This window comes from Podarcis liolepis (assembly GCF_965112155.1).
Source record: "Podarcis liolepis genome assembly, chromosome: 7".
Classification (NCBI taxonomy): domain Eukaryota; kingdom Metazoa; phylum Chordata; class Lepidosauria; order Squamata; family Lacertidae; genus Podarcis; species Podarcis liolepis.
Window position 1 is genome coordinate 82,317,403 of NC_139561.1, and position 14,954 is coordinate 82,332,356.

Genomic DNA, 14,954 nt, shown 5'->3' on the forward strand with positions numbered 1-14,954 from the left:
TTCTGGAGGTCCGTTCTTAACCTGAAACTGTACTTAACCTGAAGCACCACTTTAGCTAATGGGGCCTCCTGCTGCCACTGCTCAATTTCTGTTCTCATCCTGAAGCAAAGTTCTTAACCCGAGGTACTATTTCTGGGTTAGTGGTGTCTGTAACCTAAAGCGTCTGTAACCTGAGGTACCACTGTATCAGATTTATGTCCCATTTATCCCCTGGCATAGGGGTTTGGCCTATTTATCCAATATAGAGAGCTGAAGAGCACTATTGGCATTTGATGGCATACACAATGTTAGAAGATGAGCAATTAAATAGTCCTGAGATGGTATGTTTGATGTTGTTGGGGCAGTAATGGTGTTGTCCAGGTGTATGTGACAGCAAAGTTGGCATCTGGGTTTATTGCAGGCTCTGGTACCAGTGTCCATGTTAAGTCAGGTTGTTGTATTATTGTGGGTGAGGAGTTGTTTAAGATTGGGTGGCTGTCTGCAGGCAATGAAAGGTCTTCCTCCCAGAGCTTGAGAAAGAATTAAGCAATGGGTGTGTGGGCGGAGGGGCGGGCCAGTTTCCTAAGACACTAAATAGCTCAGGGTCCTTAAGAGAGAGAGAGAGAGAGAGAGAGAGAGAGAGAGCATGAAGAGCTGAGAAAGAACCTCTCCAAAGTGAATGAGAGGTAAATTGACAAATGCAAGTCCACAGAAGCAAGTGGGAAGTGATACACGTCGGGCAGCTGCTGGGTGTCCCTATAACCCCAATCTGCCACGGCATAAGGCCCACTTTGTAGTTACTACACTACAGGGGTGCCAACTTGAATAAAATATTGGGGGCCCAGGTAAGCCCCATTCCACATAATCAATCACATGGTATGGTGCTCACACACCATTTAAACTTTTGTTGGGGGGGGAGCTGGACCCCTCACATATTTTAAGGGGGGTGGGCAAATGGACCTCGGCCCCTAGGAGTTTGTGCCTATGCTAAACTCCACACATCCATAGCTCCATTGCTTGACTTAAACCCTTGGCATTTGGGGGCTGGGAAACGAGGGAAGGAGATAGTTTGCTATCTGCGTGGGTCCTTACTTCACCCAAACAGTCCCAAATACACAGACAATAGAAGAAGATCTGAACAAACAGAGCCATGGTCAGGGACCCTCCCTATCTATTGCAGACAAAGGGAGGCATCATTCTGTCAACAGCTAAATCTGGTAAAGAATTCCTTGCAAGACCAGAACAAACATCATGTGAGGCACTTGCAAAAGTGCTAACTCCACAGTTGAGAGCTCAGTGGACATGAAGGAGATGATGTTAAATTGCTGCTGGTTTTCTGTGTTTCCACTTTGCTGGGCATGGGATCTGGTTGGTTCTGTTCTTGGCTGTAATATTTGCCACAGCCTTACGGGAAAGATACAGTCAAACCTCGGTTCCCAAATGCCTCTGTTTTGGAACGTTTTGGTTCCTGAACACCGAAAACCTGGAATTAACTACTCCGGTTTTCGAATGATTTCCGGAAGCCAAACATGCTACGCAGCTTCCGTTTTCAGTTTTCCTATTGTAGTGAGGCTTCCCCTTTCAGTTGTCGAACGTTTCGGAAGTCAAATAGTCTTCAGGAACAGATTATGTTTGACAACTGAGGTTTGACTGTAGCACCAAGCACCCTCCTCTCCCTCGCTTTCCATGAACCTATTCAAACTTTTCCCAATGGTTATTATTCCCTAAATCAGGTGCACATCTACAATGGGAATTACAAGCCTGGTAGATGAAGGGAATGCAGTGGATGTAGCCTACCTTGATTTCAGCAAGGCATTTGACAAGGTGCCCCATGATATTCTTGTAAAGAAGCTGGTAAAATGCGGTCTTGACTCTGCTACCACTCAGTGGATTTGTAACTGGCTGACTGACCGAACCCAAAGGGTGCTCATCAATGGTTCCTCTTCATCCTGGAGAAGAGTGACTAGTGGGGTGCCACAGGGTTCTGTCTTGGGCCCGGTCTTGTTCAACATCTTTATCAACGACTTGGATGATGGACTCAAGGGCATCCTGATCAAATTTGCAGATGACACCAAACTGGGAGGGGTGGCTAACACCCCAGAGGACAGGATCACACTTCAAAACGACCTTGACAGATTAGAGAACTGGGCAAAAACAAACAAGATGAATTTTAACAGGGAGAAATGTAAAGTATTGCACTTGGGCAAAAAAAATGAGAGGCACAAATACAAGATGGGGGACACCTGGCTTGAGAGCAGTACATGTGAAAAGGATCTAGGAGTCTTGGTTGACCACAAACTTGACATGAGCCAACAGTGTGACGCGGCAGCTAAAAAAGCCAATGCAATTCTGGGCTGCATCAATAGGAGTATAGCATCTAGATCAAGGGAAGTAATAGTGCCACTGTATTCTGCTCTGGTCAGACCTCACCTGGAGTACTGTGTCCAGTTCTGGGCACCACAGTTCAAGAAGGACACTGACAAACTGGAACGTGTCCAGAGGAGGGCAACCAAAATAGTCAAAGGCCTGGAAAAGATGCCTTATGAGGAACGGCTAAGGGAGCTGGGCATGTTTAGCCTGGAGAAGAGGAGGTTAAGGGGTGATATGATAGCCATGTTCAAATATATAAAAGGATGTCACATAGAGGAAGGAGAAAGGTTGTTTTCTGCTGCTCCAGAGAAGCGGACACGGAGCAATGGATCCAAACTACAAGAAAGAAGATTCCACCTAAACATTAGGAAGAACTTCCTGACAGTAAGAGCTGTTTGACAGTGGAATTTGCTGCCAAGGAGTGTGGTGGAGTCTCCTTTTTTGGAGGTCTTTAAGCAGAGGCTTGACAACAATATGTCAGGAGTGCTCTGATGGTGTTTCCTGCTTGGCAGGGGGTTGGACTCGATGGCCCTTGTGGTCTCTTCCAACTCTATGATTCTATGATTCTATATATGGTGTAAGAATGCAGCCTGTCCTATGCATACTTACTTGAGAGTAACTGCTGAAATTAATACGACTTCAGAATAGACACACTCAGGACTGCACATTTATTTTATTTGAAATTTACATATATCTGTTCATAAACTATATCACAGTGATTTACAGATTTAAAATACAACAACAACAACAACAACAACAACAACAACAACAACAACAACAACAACAACAACAACAACAACAACACAATGCCCCATTGAAGCTGGACAATAAGAGAAAGAAACACAAAACAGCACAGGCCAGCTGAAGTAAACAGGGTTATTGCTTTTCTTTTCTTATTTAGCCAGCAGGAAGGCTGTGACAGTAGAACCATTTCTTGGAAAGCAGTTCCTCTTATGACTTCCTCATTAGACAGAAGCTGGACCAAGCCATTGTTGTAAGTTCTTCCTATGAGGGACGCTCATATGGGAGGAGACATCCCTTGAGGAAACCAGGCTGATCACCTTTTAAAAGTCATAATCAGCACTTCAAAGTGATTGCAGAAATGATACTTCAAGCAGTGCAGATGGCTCAAAACAGGCAATGTGGTATTCAACAGCTCATGCCAGTTAACAAGCAGGCTGCCATAATCTGCACTAGTTTGAAGTTTCCAACTGTCCAGCCTTGCGGTTATGTCCTGACTTCCAGGCCTCTTTATTTGGTCCTCAAAACTCCACTGTGGACAGCTTCTGTAGTAAGCATAAGCCCTGAGGTATTGTTCCTTTATGCCTTGAGACTTAGGAGCTCCACTTCTGTTTCCATGGCCATCAGCAAAAACCTCTGTCGTAGCAGCCCCTAGAAAGACAAGGAGCACACAGTCATTGTTCAACTGAGAAAACAGATGAGTGAGGGCAACAGATACAAACTCACGGTGGAATCAGGCCTGTCTTGGGTCACAAGGCCCACGTTGCCTTTGGTTACAAAATAAACATGCATTTCCCAGCATGCTGGAGAGGGGCTCTCTGAAAACACTTTCTCCTAGCTGGAGATGATGATTAAATTTTATATCCCACCCATCTTGCTGGGTTTCCTCAGCCATTCTGGGTGGCTTACAACATACCATATTTTTCGCCCTATAGGACGCACTTTCCCCCCTCCAAAAATGAAGGGGAAATGTGTGTGCGTCCTATGGGGAGAATGCAGGCTTTCGCTGAAGCCTGGAGAGCGAGAGGGGTTGGTGTGCAGTGGAAGTTGCCCACAAGAGATAGAGAATACTTGGTCCTCACTCTCTTGATGATGTGGGCGGACACTTCAAGGCCGTTTGGGTCTGCAAATTCTTTCTCAACGTAAGGAAGTTAATCAAGCCGTGCATTCCACATCGATTATCTCTGATTCTTTGGCTTCAACAATCTTTCCCTTTTCAGTGCTCGCAAGCCTGGCAAATACCTATGTCAATGCCATCAACGGTGGGGACGTGCCCTGCTTGCAAAACGCAGTGCTGGCCTTGTCCCAGATCGAGAATTCGGCTGCTGTGCATGACTCCATTTCCTGTTATGAAGAACGGATGCAGCAGCTGCTGCAGCTGCCGACCGACACTCTTGAAGAGCTGCTGAGGGCACATGCCAAGTGTGAGAGGGAGGCCATTGACGTCTTCATAGCCCGTGCCTTTGGGGACAACATTAAACAATTTCAAGAGGAGCTTGAGGTGTGTTCTCTTTAGTGCCTTGTCAGCTGCCTGCACTTTAGCCCATGCCCATTTATTTATTTAATATGCTTATACATCACTTTTGGTGACACACGACCTCGAAACAGTTTACATAAAAATTAAGCGTTATCATTAAAAACACAGATTAAAAATCACAGCAGAAGATCAGTGGCACAAACAGTAAAACCACAAAAATCGGTGCTGTAAAGCAAATGTTTAATGTTTTACTGTGGCTTGGAAGTTGCCCAGAAGTGGTTACTGTTGATGGGTGGTATATAAGTAATAAATTATTTACTGCAGTTGCAGACAGTTCCCACATTTTGGGGGGGGGGTGTCTTGACATAACTATTTCAGTTAAGTCAATCTCACACTGATTGAATTTTGTAGTGTAAACAACAACAACAACAACAACAACAACAACAACAACAACAGTACCCCTCCCTTCTGACCAGGTTGCCCCGACCACTCTGGGCAGCTTCTAACAAATATAAAAACGTATTAGTATGTGGCCTTAGTATGTCTTCCCATTGTATAGTACACTGGGGAGGAAATGTTTCATCATTGCTAACGTGTCATCTTTCTGGTGCTTTGTTCTGTTTTCGTCCGGTAGAATAAGTTGAATCAGAAAAAGAAGGCATTCTGCGAAAGAAATGAGAAAGTGTCTTTGGACCGCTGCCGTGATGTGCTGCGCCTTCTTTCCCAGGACCTGGTATCTGAGATCCAGGAGGGGATTTACGCAGTGCCTGAAGGCTATAAGCACTTCCTTGCCAAGATGAACGAAATAAAGGAGAAGTATGATGCATTTGATGGAAAAGGGGTTCAGGTAGGACAGGAGGAGCAGCACTTCTGTGACACTCAGAGAGGTGGGGATCCTGTTGCTGACTGAGGGCAGACTTACAGTGCAATCTAATGCATGATTACTTGGGAGTATGTCCCACTGAATTCACCAGTTGGGGGTATAGATGCAAAGGTACTAAACTGGTTGAAGAGGAATCTTCTCATTGCAGGATTGATAGCAATCACAAATGTGTCTGAAAATTGTCCCCTCCTTAGTGAGTTTTACAAATACTTCAAAACATTTTTAATGCCGATCCACATTTTATTAACTTTTATCAATTGTTATTGTTAGGATCGTCCTCCTTGTGTGTAGGACCCTGGCAGAGACACATGCCCGACTGGCATGTTCTCTCCCTCCTGGTTGATCGTTTGGGAGCTTCAAATGCTTTCTTAAGCCCGAACATCACAGCCACTGATATCAAGAAGCATCAGCACACTTAGGGATCCTGTAGAGTATTTGCAGTTTGCGTAACAGAACACAGTAGCACAGCATTTTGGCTAATCTACTTTATTTACTTTATATAATATACTCGGTGCAGTCTGCTTTAGCTCCTTCCTATTTCTCATCAGACAGCAAAGAGAAAGAACAAAGGACAATAGTCCCACTTCATGGAACACAGTAATACCAAAACATCCTTTCTCTGTCACTTCCCACACTGTGGAATGAAAACATACACTGTCATGTGATAGACAACAATCTCATGACTGCAAACACAGAGCAAGAATCCTAACAGTTACATCACTGGTGTGGTTTTTTTTACTGTTCTTTTCTGGCTCATTTTAAGGGATATAGTTGTTGTTTTGTGAGGACTTCTGTTCTAAAATAATAATAATAATAATAATAATAATAATAATAATATTCCTTCCAGTAGAGACCTTAAAGACCAACTAAGTTAGTTCTTAATACCAAGAACTAACTTAGTTGGTCTTTAAGGTGCTACTGGAAGGAATTTTTTTATTTTGACTATGGCAGACCAACACGGCTACCTATCTGTAATAATAATAATAATAATAATAATAATAATAATAATAATAAATTTTATTTGCATCCCGCCCTCCCCAGCCAAAGGCAGGCTCAGGGCGGCTAACAACAATAAAATAGTACAAAATTCTAAAATCATTTCATTATAAAATTAATTCAACTCAAATTGATGGCAACCATTAGGCTAAAGTTCTGTGAAGATTGCCAAAGGAGGGAGTCAGGCTGTGCCCTGACCAAAGGCCTGGTGGAACAGCTCTGTCTTACAGGCCCTGCGGAAAGATGTCAAGTCCCGCAGGGCCCTAGTCTCTTGTGACAGAGCGTTCCACCAGATTGGCGCCACAGCCGAAAAAGCCCTGGCTCTAGTTGAGGCCAGCCTAACCTCTCTGTGGCCTGGGACCTTCAGGCTGGATATATATCTTTCAGTGAGTAAACAACATCAGTTTCTCAGCGTGTCAATAAACTACTCGCTTACTTCATATACTACCTTTGGGTCTTTAATCCCAACAGGACAGAATATTCAGTTTCCTCATCTTTTGGCAAAATTAATAACTTTTGCTCCCAATGTATTATCAGGCAGACAGAGCTCTTGAAGAATTCATGAAATCCAAGGAGACGGTGGCAAAATCTAACCTTCACATGGACGATGCCTTGAGTGGCAAAGAGAAAGAAATTGAAGGTACAGATTTGGGGAAACAGAAGCGCTATATTATAATTTATGAATGCCACAGATTAAATGCCACTGTAAGTGTGGGGACACCAAAGGTTTTAATTGGTGTCCAGAAGATAACAGCATGGTAAGGTTCTAAAGCAGGGTTTCCCAAACTTGGGTCTCCAGCTGTTTTTGGACTACAACTCCCATCATCCCTAGTTAGTAGGACCAATGGTTACAATTATGGGAATTGTAGTCCAGAACCAGCTGGAAACCCAAGATTGGGACCCTGTTCAAAAGTCCAGATCAGGGTTTCCCCAAACCCTGAGTTCATTGACACCTTGATGAGGTGGGCAACTTCCAAGCCACAGTAAAACATTAAACATTTGCTTTACAGCACCGATTTTTGTGGTTTTACTGTTTGTGTCACTGATCTTCTGCTGTGATTTTTAATCTGTGTTTTTAATGATAACGCTTAATTTTTATGTAAACTGTTTCGAGGTCGTGTGTGACAAAGCGCCAATAATAATCTGTCCACCCCTTGGCCCAGGTCGTTATATTCACAAAAGAACTTTTTACACAGTGTTCGTAAGAACCAATCAGATTTTCTCTGAGCATTTAAAAAAACCTCACATGGGACAAAGTCAGATCAGAAGAAATCCTTCTAACTACAAAGAAACTACCATATTTCCTACTTGAGTATGCATACGTAGTTCAGAGTAAATAAAATAGGAATCAAGGAGGAATGCCTTTAGCAAACGCCGGAGGTCATAAACAGCAGGAAAGGAAGGATGGCAAGGAAAGATAGGCATCTTTATCATCTCCTTGTGAACTCTCCTCCTGGCCCTTAGATTAAGAAAACTAACAAAAGCTACCTTCTATCTTTATGACCCAGGATGCCTGGTGAACAGCTGGTCTGTGTTTAGAATGCGTGCCTGTCAGTTGTAAAGAAAGAAAATGGCAGAGGTGCAGAGGCTTGTGGGATTTGATCAGAAATTATTGTCAATGAATCAAGCCCAGTCAAAGCAATGCTTTCATCGCTGACACAATGGCATACTCCATTTTTCATAATTTGGTGATCCCTTGAGCCTCTGCGAAGAACTCGAAGCGTTCGACGTAGTCTTCCCACGTGTGGGGCTCTGAAGGCTGGAAGGGCTCCAATACCCTTGGACTCTCCATTGTCCTGTGGCAGGGTCGTCTTCTCAGCTGGCCAGTGAGTCTTGTTCTTAGCTGCAATCTGGACTCTGAGGCAGGGCTGCGTTTAACCGCTCCTCAGCATTCCGGATCCCACCTTCGTCGCCAGTTGTTGTGACGTGGGGTTTGTGATTTCAGCTCTCTTGATATAACATGCTGGAGACAGTTCTCTAGTAACACTTCTTTATTAAAGCAACAAGACTAAAGACTGGGGAGAGGAAAGCTACATTTATAGGGACAGGGAACTAGCAAGAAAGGATACATTTTGGAGGGAACAATATCAGGCAATCACAGTCCTGCCTTTTGGAGGGAACCAATAAGACAGAGGATCCAAATACAGCAGCTTAAATGAACCAATAGTAGCTGTACCCTCTGGAACCAAAAGGCAGTTACTTTACCCTAATGCAAATACAGACTGTCAGGGCTGCCACCCAGTCCCAGCTCACATAGGACCAAGTCATCCAGCGTTCAGTTTAAAAGAGTCTTTATTGGATTACAGGTTCCATTTCCAAACTGCAATGTGCAGCCCTACTTCTTCTAGGTCAGAACGACGAAGACCCGTCTGAGTCTCCGCCTCTAGCGCACCAGCTTAATACCCTAGCCTTGCTCCACCTCCTGCGCCTTTCCTTCCGTCTCTGGGTCCTTCTGCCCCCCTGGGTCTCTCCCTTCCTCCTCTCTTCTGACGCGGACCCCCCTGTCCCTTCCGCCTCCTTGCGGCGGGCTTTGGGACTTGGCTCACTCTCTGGGCTGCTAACTGCGCCAGCTTCCGCTACATTTGAACTTGGCGCGCGCGCCCAACTCTCTACTTTCCTCTTGACCGTTTCCTCGCTCCCCGAGGTGGGCGTGACTACTCCTGACTCATGCCCTCCCTCCTTCTGAAAGTCTCCGGAACCCGATATCTGGTCCCCTTTCTCCCCGCTACTCCCGGCTGGGCACGTGGGTCCCGATCTCCAACTGCTGCTCTCTGATCCCTCTCTGGACCCTTCTTCCTGGGGTGCCCCCCTGCTCTCCCCCCTTGCTCTGACTGCTGGCGCTCCCTTCTGGGAATCCTCGGACTCGCTAGACAGGCTCGGTGATCTCGGGTCGTCATCCCCACTCATCCTTCCTTCGTATTCCTCCCCCTCGCTCTCTGTCTCCTCCCTTCTCTGCGTCTCTGCTCCTGAACCCCTGACATCCATCCCCCCCTCGAAGCCCCCCCTTCCCCCCTCCCCGCTTTCAAGGGTGGTTGGTGGGTGCTCCGTCATCACGGGAGTGAATGTCTGATACAGTTCGCTCCCCGTTGCTGGCCGCCAACTGAAGACCTCCGAGTCTTCCTCCCCGCGTTCGTCAACGGTGATTTGCTCCGCCTCCATTTCGGTGCCGCCGTGCTCGAAACCGAGATCCTCCCCGCAAACGTCCATGTCAGTCTCTGCGTCTGTCGCTGGACCTGGTATCTCCTGCCACTTCCGGCGCCACTGCTCCTCTGGCCGATCGTCCCACCAATACGAGTTGTCGGATGCCGAACCCTCCGGTGACCCCTCTGGGGAACGTGTGCGCTGTGCGGGTTCCCCGTCCGAGTCGAAGCCATGGAACGTGCTGGAGGAAAGCGTGGGCGTGAACAACCAGTCGTCGAAGAAGCCCGCTGGCATAGGTCTGTGTGGGAAAAGGGCATGAAACTCGTCCTTAAGCAGGGGTTCCTCCAAGGCGTAGTCCGGCACCCAGCTATTCGCGCTGGCCCGGGTGCCCTCCCTTGCTAGGAGATATTCTACTCCGTCTTCCCCCCATCTGGAGTCCAAAATCTCCGTGACTTCGTTAATGGGGTCCTGCTGTGGCAATCTTTCCGCCTCCGTCCGCTCCGGAGACTGACTCGGTGCCGTTCCTGGTTCCTGGAACCTGTGCGGTGCCCTGTAGGGAGTGAGCACCGACCTGTGGAACACCGGATGCATCCTGGAACCCTCCGGTAGCACCAGCCGGAAAGCCACCGGGTTGATCTGCGCTTCGACTCGGTATGGACCGAGTTGCTTGTGCCCCAGCTTCCTCTTGGCTAACGATCGGGTCGGCACCGCGTGGGCTGCCAACCAGACCCAGTCTCCCACTCGGATCTCCTCGCCAACTCGCCTGTGCTTGTCAGCTTGCACTTTGTATGCGTGCTTCGCTAGCTCCAGCTGCCGTCTGAGTTGATCGTGGACCTCTTGCAACTCAGATGCGAAAGCGTCCGCCGTCTGCGGTTCCCCTTCCCCCACCCTGTCCAGTCCCGGGAAGGTTCTGGGATTCCTCCCATTGTTGGCAAAGAACGGCGTCACCCCTGTGGACACGTGTTTCGTGTTGTTGTAGGCGAATTCGGCGAGCGGCAGGTAATCCACCCACGTCGCAGGCTGTTGATTGGCATAGCATCTCAGGTACTGCTGCATGATGGCATTGACCCTCTCCGCTTGCCCGTTGGTCTGCGGGTGTCTCGCTGATGTCAGGTTGATCTTGACGTTCAGGAAGCCCATCAGCTTTTGCCAGAAATTCGAGATGAACTGGCGGCCGCGGTCGGACAGTATAGACCGCGGCAGCCCGTGCACTTTGAACACGTGATCTATGAACAGTTTGGCTGTTTGTTCTGCCGTGGCCACCTTCGCACACGGTATGAAATGTGCCATCTTGGTGAACAAGTCCACCACCACTAGTACAGCTGTCTTGCCTCTTGAGCTGGGTAGATCCGTGACAAAGTCCAGGGCCACTCTCTCCCATGGTTCAAACGGCGTTTGTAGCGGTTCCAGCAGTCCCGCCGGTGGTTTGTGCACCGGCTTGGCCCTCTGGCAGGTGTCGCACCTCGCGACGTAGTCCGCGACTTCCCCTCTCAGTCTGGGCCACCAAAAGTCTCTTGCGACTAATTCCACCGTTTTTTCTGTGCCAAAATGCCCGGCCGTGGGTGCGTCGTGTAGCTGCTGCAGTACCCTGGCGCGAAGTTCGTCTCCCGGCACGTAGATGGCCCCTTTACGTAAGAGCAAGCCGTCCCGTATCTGGAACTCGTCGCCCGTCGCCGTGCCCTTGTGCACCTCTGCCATCTTTGCCTGCGCGAATGAGTCGTCCTGCAACGCCCGTCGCACCGCATCCAGGTCTACTGTGGCTGAAGCGCACGCCCACGCTGTTGGCGCGAAGATGTGCATGGCTGCCGCTGGCGTCGCCTCTTCGAGGTATTGCGGTTTTCGGGACAGTGCATCCGCCATGATGTTGGTGTCGCCCGGGACGTACTCAATTCGGAAATTGAAGTCAGCAAAGAACTCCGCCCAACGTATCTGCCTCTGGTTCAGGAACCGAGCCGTGCGCCAGTGCTCCAGATTCTTGTGGTCTGTGCATACCTGCACCGTGTGCTTGGCGCCAATCAGGAAGTGCCTCCACGCCTTGAAAGCTGCATGAATGGCAAGCAACTCCCTATCCCAGATGGTGTAGTTCTGCTCCGACTTGCTGAGCTTTCTGGAGTAGAACGCCCCCGGCCTCCAGACCCCCTGTGGGTCCCTCTGCAGCAGCACCGCTCCCACTGCTCTATCAGATGCGTCTGTCTCTACCCGCAGCGGTCTGCTGGGGTCGATATGCAGCAGTTGCTCTTCCGACGCGAAGAGACGCTTGAGTGTCTGAAAGGACCGCTCCGCCTGCTCCGTCCAGATGAATTTCTTTTTCTTGGAGCTTAGCGTGTCCGTAATAGCCGCCGTCTGCATCGCGAACCCCTTGATAAACTTGCGATAGAAGTTGGCGAAGCCGACAAACCTCTGGACCTCCTTCCGGTTGCGCGGGCTCTTCCAATCCAACACCGCGCGAACCTTGGCGCTGTCCATGGCTAGCCCCTTGTCCGACAGCTTGTAACCCAAGAAATCCACCTCCGTCGTGTCGAACTGGCACTTCTCCAGTTTGGCGTACAGTCTATGCTGCTGCAGCCTCTCCAGCACCTCCCGAACGTCCTGGTCGTGTGCTTGCTGCGAGTCAGAGAATATCAGGATGTCATCCAGAAAGCAGACGCACTTCTTGTAGAGGAGTCCCGCCAACACGTGATGCATGAAAGCTTGAAAACAGTGAGAACCGTTTTGCAAACCAAACGGCATCACTCTGTATTCGTAGGTGCCCAGAGGCGTGAACATGGCTGTCTTCCACTCATCGCCCTCCCTCGTGCGGATGAGATTGTACGCTCCTCGCAGGTCCAACTTGGTGAACACGCGTCCCTTGCGCACCGTCGCCAGCAGGTCGTCAATCCTGGGCATGGGGAAATCGGAGGGCTTGGTCATCCTGTTTAAGAGGCGGTAATCCACGACCAATCTTTTTTGGGGCGTGTCCTTCTTCTTCACGAAGAAAACAGGACTGCCCCCTACTGCTCTGGACTCCCGGATGAAACCGCGCTGCAAATTGTGATCTATGAACTGTTTGAGTTCCTGTAGTTCGTCCTCAGACATGGAATATAGCTTCCCCTTCGGCAGCGTTGCCCCTGGCAGGAGGTCAATCTTGCAGTCATATTGCCTGTGCGGTGGTAGCTTGTCTGCCTCTTTCTCGCAGAAGACCTCCAGAAAGTCCGCGTATTTGTGGGGGACTGCTTGCAACGTTCCCAACTGCAGTTGTGAGTCCTCCTCCTCTCCCTCCTGTCTGGGCAGGATGCAGTGTTCTGCGCAGTAAGAGGAGCCGAAGATCAGCTGTCTCTGGTACCAAGCCAGCGTTGGACTGTGCCTGTCCAGCCAACTCATGCCCAACACAATGGGCGTGTCCGACAGTCGGGTGACATTAAAACTGATGACTTCCCTGTGGTTACCAAGTTGCATCACCATTGGTGGCGTCTGCTTCACCACCTGCCCCCCTAGCAACTCTCTGCCATCCACTGTGACGACTTGCAGGGGCAGAGTGGCAGGCAGTAGCGTTATAGCGTGCTGCTCCACAAAATCCTGTGCTATAAAGTCTGCGTTGCTTCCAGAATCCACAGAAAGCGGCACTTCGACAGTGACGCCATTGGGTAGCTGGAGAGACGCTGTGAGCTGCACTACTGGTTTGGGTGGGAGGGGGTCCGTGGGTTGCAATATCGCTGGGGACTGCTTCACTGATGCGTCTGGCTGGGCCCCAGTGCCTCTGTCTCCAGCCAGACATCGTCGTTTCCCTGCTGGGTTTCGCTGTATTGCGTGGCCGCTTTCACCGTTGCGGAGGCTGCAGTGTGCTTGGAGCTCCTCTGGGGACACTCTTTCGCCAAGTGTTGAGAGCTTTCGCATATGTAACACTTCCGGGTCCCTCTAGGAGGTTTAGTCTTGACTGCCGGCGGTGCAGAGGCTCTGGTAGCTGACTGAGCCCTGGCGCCTCCCACCTCCATAGGTTCCCCTCCCCCTCCTGGCGGAGGTGTGGATTGCGCACGCGCTGCTTCCCTTGGAACGAAAGAGAAACTTCTCGCTGCTTCGCGCCCTCCACGTCCTTCATCTCTGCACCAGGGACGTTCTTCCAGCCTCACCCCCACAGTCAGCGCCCTTTGGACCACCTCCTGCGTGCTTCGGGGCCTCTCCCCCCTCGCAATTTCATCCTTAACAGCAGAGCTTAGACCCTCCCAGAACAGGTCTCTAACTGGGGGCGAATCCCGGTCCCATTCCAATGCACTGACCAGCGCAAAAAAGTGGGCGTGGTACTGCCGGACGCTCGCCCTCCCTTGTTTCAGTCCATGAATCTCCCGTCGGGCAAGATCCACATCAATGGTAGACAAAAAACACGCATCCATCGCTTTGATAAAGGCATCTGCACTCTGAAGCGCCGGATCTTTATCCCTCCACAAATTGCGTAGCCACGCTTTAGCATCCCCATGCAAATGGGACAGTATGAACCCCACTTTCTCTTCCTCATCTCTAAAGTCTTTTGCCAGCAGTTGCAGTGCGCACATTACGTCTGCTCGAAAATTGGGGTACTGTTGTAAATTCCCATCGAAGTGAGCCACAAGCCCTCCTGCTCTCCGTGCCAACCCAACCCCCTCCGGTCGGGGTCCTGGCTGCCCGTGTTTAACCCATGCTTCAAACCTGGCGTGGAGATCTCTGTAGGCGGCTGCCGCATCCTCCTCCCTTTTCTTGGATGCCAGTACCTCCGCATTCAATTGGGTAACTGCCTGTTGCAGCGCTGCAAGTTTCTCTGCTTCCGTCATCTCTGCTAAACGTCGTGAGCTTGCTCCCAAACACCGATCTCTTCCTCCAGCTGCTTCTGTCTCCGCTGCAAGGTATCAGGTGTCAGAAGCTTACGGTACGGGTCTTACTGTCAGGGCTGCCACCCAGTCCCAGCTCACATAGGACCAAGTCATCCAGCGTTCAGTTTAAAAGAGTCTTTATTGGATTACAGGTTCCATTTCCAAACTGCAATGTGCAGCCCTACTTCTTCTAGGTCAGAACGACGAAGACCCGTCTGAGTCTCCGCCTCTAGCGCACCAGCTTAATACCCTAGCCTTGCTCCACCTCCTGCGCCTTTCCTTCCGTCTCTGGGTCCTTCTGCCCCCCTGGGTCTCTCCCTTCCTCCTCTCTTCTGACGCGGACCCCCCTGTCCCTTCCGCCTCCTTGCGGCGGGCTTTGGGACTTGGCTCACTCTCTGGGCTGCTAACTGCGCCAGCTTCCGCTACATTTGAACTTGGCGCGCGCGCCCAACTCTCTACTTTCCTCTTGACCGTTTCCTCGCTCCCCGAGGTGGGCGTGACTACTCCTGACTCATGCCCTCCCTCCTTCTGAAAGTCTCCGGAACCC

The 14,954-nt window shown here is 49.7% G+C and overlaps 1 protein-coding gene across 1 annotated transcript; it reads left to right on the forward strand.

Annotated features, from left to right (window-relative positions):
* Window positions 1-4,148: 4,148 nt before the first annotated feature.
* LOC310711817 (guanylate-binding protein 1-like) lies at window positions 4,149-7,221 on the forward strand. Its single transcript, XM_083514090.1, has 3 exons — window positions 4,149-4,591; window positions 5,202-5,414; window positions 6,984-7,221. The coding sequence occupies exons 1-3, from the start codon at window positions 4,451-4,453 to the stop codon at window positions 7,206-7,208; spliced, it is 579 nt and encodes a 192-aa protein (XP_083370216.1). The 5' UTR covers window positions 4,149-4,450; the 3' UTR covers window positions 7,209-7,221.
* The last annotated feature ends 7,733 nt before the right edge of the window (window positions 7,222-14,954 follow it).